At 40.1% G+C, this 9374-nt stretch overlaps 1 protein-coding gene across 2 annotated transcripts in view; it reads left to right on the top strand.

The window, feature by feature from the left end:
* Window positions 1–874: 874 nt before the first annotated feature.
* sem1 (SEM1 26S proteasome subunit) overlaps window positions 875–9374 on the top strand; it is a 29660-nt gene continuing 21160 nt past the window's right edge. For both annotated transcript variants that reach the window (XM_072253420.1, XM_072253419.1), the window contains exon 1: window positions 875–980. In XM_072253420.1, coding sequence (XP_072109521.1) covers window positions 905–980 — 76 coding nt within the window. In that variant the 5' untranslated portion in view covers window positions 875–904. The remainder of the gene's footprint in view (window positions 981–9374) is intronic.

Below are 9374 nucleotides of genomic sequence, written 5' to 3'. Positions count from 1 at the left end.
ACTAAAGCAATGTTTAAGAAATATTTAGACGTGTATAAGCAGCAAATAGAGGGAAATAGGGATTATTTAGGTAGGCTGGATTAGCTTGGACTGGCATCAAAATCAGTAGAAATGTGAACCCAACAACCTGTTTCTGTTCAATGTTCTATTTTCTCTAGCTTTTGGACTGGCTCCATTCTCATTGTCCTGTCTCCCATTCATTTTACAGCAACTAAATAGCCTACCAACTAGTGTGTCTTTGGAAGCAAGAATACCTGGGAGAAAATGACAGAGACAAGGAAAATAACACAAGCCAGGATCATAACCACAGCTACCCTTACAGCACTGACTTTAAATCCGACTTGCTAATCACGAGTTTTTCCCCTTATTATTTAAAGAATCCAAAATTGTTATTGCTTTAGAATTTTGTGTTTTGAGTCTATTTCAGCCGATTTGCCTCGCTATCTGGGAGTTAGAAAACAACAAAAAAATTTCAAAAATGCATGGAACACTGAAAGCAGACTTGGAAGATCTGCGATAAAAAAAAATAAACTGCTGGAGGATCGGCACTTCCCGATACAGGGTCGCTCAAGCCTTAGCCTCCACAGATGCTACCAGACCCACTGAGTTCCTCCTGATGCTTTTTATTTTGCTGCAGACTGTAGCATCTGCGATCTCTTGCATCTCATTAAAATGCCCTTATTCCGATGGTCTGATGACTTTGGGGGAAAACAGAACAATTCAGAACACCCAACGACCTGCCAGGCAGGAAGGCAGGCCTCCTTGCGCCGAGAGGGTAAAGGTCGGCCTACCAGGCGCTCGGGTACCATGTACGAGGCCGCGCCCGCCGGCCAATCTGCGTTTGCGTACAGAAAGTCCGTGATGTCATCCATCCCAGAGTTCCATGCTCGTATTGCGCTGAATCATGTCGGACAAGAAGGCGCCGGTGGACTTGGGTTTGCTGGAGGAGGATGATGAGTTCGAGGAGTTTCCAGCGGAAGGTGAGAATTGTTGGAAACAGCGGTGGGCGGGCAAGGGGTCGACACTTTTTGGCTGGTCTTCAGTCTCCCCGATCCTACCGCAGTTTGGTCAAGTGGGGTCCAGCATGACATTTCGAGGCGGCGCTCCGCACCGGTTGGGCATGAGCGGTTAACGGATAGAGAGGGAGCAGGGCTAGGCCTAGGACTTGCCGTCCTCCTCCACACCTGGCCACTCCGGTGGAGACACAAGACACTGGAGACTGGAACAACAAACAAGTGCTCCTTTATGAATCAGATGAGGTGCAACAAGGTTTAGAGTGTGGGGCGAATGTTCTGTGATGCAAGGTATCCGTCCAGGGTAGAAAGTTGGAGAGACTATAAGCTGTAGAATATGTTGAAATCAAGGTCTGATTGAACCATTTACTTAACTGTGAGTTTAGTTTTTCTCTGTTACGGAGGCAGATGAGGTGCGAAAGTGAACTGCGATGGATGCGGAGAAAATTTAAAAGGTAATTAAAATGTTGAAAGCAAAATGGGAATACAGTGATTTGAATAACTGAAAACCACGGACATTTAAGTACAGAATATAGACTAAAGACATTAAAGACAGAGTAAAGTCAAGTTGCTGAAGCTACTAAGTAGATCCAACATATCAATGGAGGGATAAATATTTAATGTGTTAGGTTGAAGAATTTTCATCAGATCTAGGAAAAGTTGGAAATCAAGTATGTTTAAAGTGGGAGAGAACAAAGGGAATGCCTGTGAAGGAGTGGAAAACTAACAGATATTTGTGCTGCAAGTAGAATTATATCAAATGGAAATCTTGTGAAGGTGACTGCAGTTATTACTAAAGTGGAGTGAGAGGGCAAACTAGATCTGACTTTCATAGGATTGAATGTATGTACGTATATATGTCAGAGTTTTGAATTGGGAGCTCATTCATATGTAGTGGGGTTCATAACCTGGAGAAGGCCTAGCTTACATTTTTGGGTGCAACATACGGTCAGAGAGACATGCATGTGTGTTAACATACAAAGTGTGCTGAATATTTTTAGTGAGCTGTGGAGAAATGATAACGTTATGTTTTTACTTGTTTATAAAAGATGATACTGGGCATGCAATATTCATCGATACTTGGTGTACAGGAAGTTCATGTAAGGTGAGATGGAGAGGGCAGTATCATTAAAGGATACACTATAGTGCTTGAGAGCAAATAAAAAGGAAGTGCTAGTATATTTGGTGTTGGTCTGCCCTAAAGAGAGGCAGCTTATCATTGTAGAAGTAGAGATTGTAGCAATTTCAGGTAGATCTAAAGTGTTAAAAGAAATAGACAGGCTCTGCTTAGATTTGATCCAGATGGCATGCACAGTGTGGGAAGTAGTGCTGTGGAGGACAGTGCAATTGTTTGAAAATCCTCTGGAGGACAAGAGTGTGACATATTTGTTTAGAAAAGCATTTGAAGAGAATTATAGTTGAGAAGCCCTTTTAGAAGCCATTTTGAAGAGTATTAATATGTATTTCATCACAAAATTCAAAATAGTCAGATTTTTCACCTTTAATAAATTGGTAATAGCCCTTCATTATTAACTTGTATTTCTCTGAAGGAAAAGTGGTCTTAAGAAGAATGCAGATATGGATTTTCTGAAGTCATTTGGAGAAGTCCTGCTTTAATGTCTAGTTAACAAATATTGAGAACCATGGTCAGAAACAACATGAGTTAAAAGAACAATGTGTCAAGGACTTAAAAACCAAAATTACAGTAAACAGAACATAAAACATAAATGAAAATGGGAGTAATACCTCTACTATTCAACAAGAAAATATTTGATCTTTTCTAACCATAAGAGGGTCCAAAAACTCTGAGGGAAAGTTGGCTCTCACAGTTCTCTCTCGAAAAAAATTAGCAGCATGAAATGGGGAGCTAATGCTCGCATACTTTGATCAACTGCCCTAGCACTCTGCTATGCACCTGCAGAATACTATGCACCTGTGTGGGGCAGATCAGCCCATGTGAAGAAAATAGACCTGTTGCTTAACGAAGCCTGCTGAATAATCACAGGCACACTGTGCCCCACACCCACTAACATCATTTATAGACTTGCAGGCATTGCTCCCCCAGAGATCCGAACACACAGTACAACAAAAATTGGAAAAGGTAAACGGAACTTGGAACCATGGCACCCACTACATCATGTGTCAGTTTCCAACCGCCTAAAATCGAGGAAAAGCTTTGCTACAGTGGAGGAACTACCGCATGGAACATCCCCCCAAACATACAGGATTGACTTCTGGCAACAAACAGAAGCCAGAACCCCTCTAAACAATACAGTGCAAGACCCCACAGAAATGTTGCCAGACGGGGCACTGCTTGACAGACGGAAGTGGTGCATTCTCAGAGCGGGAGTTTGCAGGACAGGAGACAATATGGTGAAGTGGGGTTTAAAGACCAGCGAATCCTGTGAGTATGGTGAAAGGGTGCAGAACTTTGAAAATGTTCTGCGAACTGCCCACTCTCAGAGGATTTAGCTGACACTGACCTGCTCAACATCAGCCAAACAACACTAGAGTGGCTGGCCGTCTGGTGTGACAAGCTATGATGATGACCATAAGAGGCTAGCCAGATTCAGAAATTTCAATGACAGTGTTGACATTCATCTGGGGTAGAGAATTCCAAAGATTCAGTACACTTGAGTTTTTAAAAAAAAAACCTTGCTTCATTTTCATCCCTGGTTACTTGTTTTGCATCAACCTAGCAGTCAACATCAGTAAGACCAAGGAATTGATTGTGGGCTTCAGGAAGGTGAAGTCGAGGAACACACGCCAGTCCTCATCAAGGGATCAGCAGTGGAAAGGTTGAACAGTTTCAAGTTCCCGAGTGTTGACACCTCTGAGTATCTATCCTGGGTACAGCGTATTAATGTGATTATGAAGAGAGCATGACAGCAGCTGTATTTCATTAGGAGTTTGAGGAGAATTAACATGTCATCAAAGGCTAGCAAGTCTCTGCCAATGTACAGTGGAGAGTATTCTAACTGGTTACATCACCATCTGGTATCAAGGGACCGCTGCACACGATTAGCAAAAGCTGCAGAAAGTTGCGAGAGAGCCAGCTTCATCGTGGGCACTTAGCTCCCCAGCAAAGAGAACATCGTCAAAAGATGATGCCTCAAAAAAAGCTGCAACCGTCGCTGAGGACCCCCCCCCCCCCCCCCCCAATCCAGGATAGGCTGTTATTGCTACCATCAAGGAGGACGTGCAGGAGCCTAAAGGCTCACACTCAGCATTTTGGGAACAGCTTCTCCTTCCTTCTGCCATCAGATTTCTGAATGGACAGTGAATCCATGTACACTACCTTGCTACTTTTGCTCTTTTTGCACTACTTATTTTGTATATTTTTTCTTACTGTGCTGTTTTTTTATGTGTTGCATTGTACTGCTGCTACAAAAGAGCAAATTACATGACATATGCCAACCTGATTCTGATATTGTGTCTCTAACTTTAGATTCCTTAGCCAGGAGAAACATCCTTTTGTCATTTACCCTATAGAACCCTGTATGAATTTTAGTTGTCTGGAAGGTGGGGAGGGAAGTGGTGTTTCACCAGAGGTCAGTGTAAAAACCTCTGCTTTTTGATATATTATCCAGCATGGGTATGTGCTGTGAGATTTCAAAATTTTAAAGGTCACTCCATGCTCGGAGATCTGGACAAACGTTAACTAGTAGCCAGACTCCATATGACGTTTGATCCTGAAGTGTGAAGAGCAGATTGCGAGGAAATAAGAGAATATATGCACCGTATTGAAGGGTGTGCAGGAGCACTGACCTGTCTGTGCATAGCCATAGAATTATACTGCACAGAGATGGGCCTTTGGGCCCAAATACTCTCTGCCTACCTGAGATAGTCACATTTGCCCGTGCTTGGCCTGTATCCCTCCAGGCCCTTCCTATTATTCTACCCTCCTCTGTTTCCGATAGCGGCTCATCACCTATATTCACCACCCTCTGTGGAAAATCTTGTCTCTCGGATTATCTTTAAATCTTTCCCCTCCACCTTTGTGTACGTTCTAGCTACTTTGGTGGGGGGGGAGCGGGTGGAGGGAGAATGATTATAGCCGTTCATCTTATCTAAGCCCCTGATGGTTTTTATAAACCTCTAGTCACCCCGGCCTTCTTTTATCCAGAGAATACAGTCTCAGTCTATCTAGTGTCTCATAACCCCAGCCTGCCAGTGATCAACATCCCCGTTAATATTTTCTGCACCCTCAACAACTTAATCACAATCTTGCTCTAACTGGTCTATCAGAAATGCATACAATGTTCCAAATGTGTCCTTGCCAGCATCTTATATATGTAACGTCATCCCAGCTGTAGTTCTCAGTGCCCTGCTTGAAGGGAAACATGCTAAACACTGCTTTCACCATTTTGTCTACCTGTGTTTTAATCATTGCTGAAGTGCAAGAAACACAGCAGGCAATTCATGCATAAGACCTCATAAACACTAATAAAATGGTGATTAAATAATACTTGTGTGACATTGAAAATAAGCATTGGTCTTAGGACTCGGAGGAGAACTTCCCTAATCTTTAAAATAGTACTTTGGAATCTGTTGCCATTCACCCGACACCAGAAGAGGCCTCATTCAGGGTTTTTAAAAGGAACTGGATAAGAAGTTCAATGGAAGTAATTTGAGTGTCTAAGGAGAAAAAAGGCAGGAAAATGGAACTGAATTAATTACAGTATAAAAGGGCAGTTTGTGGACTTGATGGGCCAAGTAACCACAACCTTTGTGGTAATAATTCTGATTCTAAGACTTGAACCCACAGCTTACAGACTCCGGTCACCAACTGAGCAGCAGCTGATGCCAAATAAGCACTATCAAAGCACATTTTAATTTGCCATTTATTTCCCTACTGTTATGGGGTCCTGCTGTGTGCAAGTTGGGTACTGCAGTTTGCCAACGTGATGGAATCAAAAGTAATTTGTGAGCCTTCTCATGTCTTATCGATGTGAAATGTGCAATGTAATAAGATTACTCTTACAAAGAATGTCATATGGCTATTTAATACAGCTTCTAGTGCTCTGGAATTCAGAATCAGGTTTATTATCACTGACATATTTTGTGAAAAGTGTTGTTTTGCAGCAGTAGCACAGTACAAGACAAAAATCACCATAAGATACAAAAAATTCATATTGTGTGCTTGTATTTATTAATTCAGATCAGTTTTTGTTTGCTGATGATACGTAAGGGAAGAAGCTCCTTTGTAGGCAGTCTTTGCTGCTCACTGACTTTGGCTGGTAAAAATTTCTATAGCTAAAATAACTTGTGTAGGTTGAATTGCATTTAAATGTAGTTTTCACAATTAAGTTTACTTAATTTGCAGTTCCACTGCTCATCTAGCATTGGTTACCATCAAAACTACTTTGTCCTTGTGAAATAGTAACCACCTCAGTTAGTAAAGCACAGATTTTTGGGAAATTAGATGGAACATGTGTTTTGCAATTATCTACATTTTCTCTAAATGTGATAGGCAAAATTAATCAAAAATGAATAATTTTTAAAAAACAGTAAATTAGTATGATTTCCTAATGGTTATTATCACTTCTATACCTAACCAATTAGCCCTAAACAAAGAATTGATCATATTTAGTCAGATAATGGAAACACATGACTTTAGATAAATTGGGGGAACTACCACGGCACAACAGTGCAATAACCTCAGATCCTTGTTTCATTAACACTATATTCCCCCCGTCTGGCATTAATTTGTGCTCAAAGAAATTCTCTTTTTAATGTTACGTGTTAATTTCGATAGACTATATTCCTAAATTTGGAATATTCATTCTTTCAGTGTATTAGAAGCTTTTGGTTAGCATTTTTTAACAGTACCTAAGTATTTTCGTACCTCTAAAAGATTGAATCTTGATCTTTAGCACAGCACATGAAATTATTGAAGTGTCTATTAAAATCAGTAACAAAGTGTACATTGCAGTGAAGCTTTGTTTGATGTCTCCAATAATGTGTTGGATACCATGATTTCAACTATTATTACTGTTCAGTGCATTTGATACAACATGGATAAAGATGTTTGGTCAACTTTCAGATTTTGGAGCTTTTGTTCGAACATTTTGAAATTGCGTGAACGCTTATTGACAGTTTTGGTTGTCTGACTTTAAACCTTTTAATCCTCTTTCCTAATATACTGAGGCTTCTAGTGTACTGAAAGTCCATTAGTGTTTCAGCCAAGTGGCCACTCTTCATATATAAACCTGCACAGTTGGCAGACATTGTGGTGGAGAGCAACTCAAAAGTGACCTTGCAGATTTCCATCTGCTATAAGAAAAGTCAATGGGTTGCCATCATCAGGATTTTTTGGTAGATTCTTTCAGTTTTGTTGCTTTGGCTGTGATCTGTCTCCCAATTTGATTATACATTATCAAGTGATATTTTGCATGTTTGAATCATGGAGTAATGAGATTCTGTGCATCTTCTTTTGACCTGTCTACAGTTTTTGAATTGATCATCCTGATAGACAAGAATTAGTGCATGTTGTTTCAATCCATGGAATGGCTTTAGTGTCATTCAGTTACCATTCATCTGAACACTGCCATCATAGATGGAAGTCTTTATCACCACATAGTTATCACTGGAGTGATTAAAGATTGTAACATTTTGTCTTCTTTTGCTTTCAGCAACTATTTCAAAAGAAAATGTAAACTATCCCTGAACTATTAAATTTAAATGCTCGTTTCTCAAACACATATTTTGCTCAACTTCATTAATCCATTCACCACCACACAATGTTGACTTCTGTCCTTTGTCTTTTTGATGTATTTGCATTACCTTCATAATGGCCCAGTGCTCATCTTTCTGAGGTTCTTGTATCCTTCCTCTTTCAAGACATTTGGAAAAACATTTCTTTCACTCAAGTTTTTGGTCACTACCAATCTCTCCCTCCATGCTGTTTTTTATACTTACCAGTAATTTTATATGGAACTTCATAATGTACAGCACAGAAACAGTCCCCCTTGAGCATTATACTCTCTTAAATGAACAAAATATGTTCCAAGTTTATCAGTTATAACAAGAAAAATATGGTTTTAGTACCTGGGGACTATCTGCCTGTATAATAAATATTCACTCCAACTCTTCGTTTCTAGTGGCTGTGCCAATTTTACATCCATGCTGGTAAAGCGCCTTAATCTTTAATTTGGTAGTTAGCTTGTCTTGCTGCACTTTATCAAATACCCTTTGAAAGTTCAATCTGCATAGATACAGCATCGACATGGGCCCTTTGACTTATTGAGATCACAACAACATTTAACTACCTATTTGCACTGAGCCTATATTAATCCCATTTTTATTCTCTCCTCATTGTTTTAAACCCCCCCCCCCCCCGAATTCTATCACGTACTTACACTATGAACAGTATACTCTAGCTAATTAACCAGCGACTTGCATGCCTTTGAGATGTGAGTGGAAACCAGAGCACCCAGAGGACAGAAAAGACCCACTCAGTCACACAGAATGCAGACAACATCTGAAGCCAGGATTGAACTCTGCGCCCTGGCACTGTGAAGGAGCAGCTACCCATCAAATGCAGGAAGTAATTATTCATCTTCGATAATAGCCTTGGCTCATAGTTTATCATGTTTGTCTCCATGCCAAAAGTTGGAAGATAAATAAAACCAGGAATTGTCCTTGGTCCCCTTTACCAGCTCAGCCCTCCAGTAAAATAATGCCTGTTCATTGATTGCCTTAATATCCAAATACCTATCCATCTGTCTCCATTATACTCCGAGACTATACCTCTGCCATCCTTTTTGATAAAGGTTTACTGTACTACCCTTGGAATGAAGAAATTTGTTTTCACCTCAGTCCTGAATGACAGCACCTTATTTTGAGATTGACTCTTGCAAGGGGAAATACAAGCTCTATGTCTATCTTGTCAAGCCCCTTGTGAATTTTTTAATTCTTCATCTCTGATTTTTCTAAACTCCAGAATGTTCAGGGTTAATCTGTTTAGTTTCTGTTTGTAAGATAATCCCAGAGAGGATTCAGACTGCTCCAGGTTGACATGCTAGTGTATACTGTATTGTCTGTCAACAAAAAGACCCTTTTTTGCTTTGTTAATTGATAAAAGATGCCCTGGCATTACTTAAAGAGCAAGCATGTTTTCCAGGGGTGCTGGGCAATATTTATCCCTGAAGCAAAAACCAAGGCACTCATCTGATTCTTTTACTTCATTTCTGTGTGTATGACATTGATATGCACAAATTTTCTGTTGTTCCTCTCCATTACAATAATAAATTCAATTTAATTGCACAGCAATTCAGGTTTTTTGTGTAAATTGACTCCAACGTCTTCAATATTAGTAGTAAGCATTCAAAATACAAAAAAAAATTATTACAAAAGTGC

This window comes from Mobula birostris, chromosome 3, assembly GCF_030028105.1.
Source record: "Mobula birostris isolate sMobBir1 chromosome 3, sMobBir1.hap1, whole genome shotgun sequence".
NCBI classification, from domain to species: Eukaryota; Metazoa; Chordata; class Chondrichthyes; order Myliobatiformes; family Myliobatidae; genus Mobula; species Mobula birostris.
This window is presented reverse-complemented; position numbering and strand designations above follow the sequence as displayed.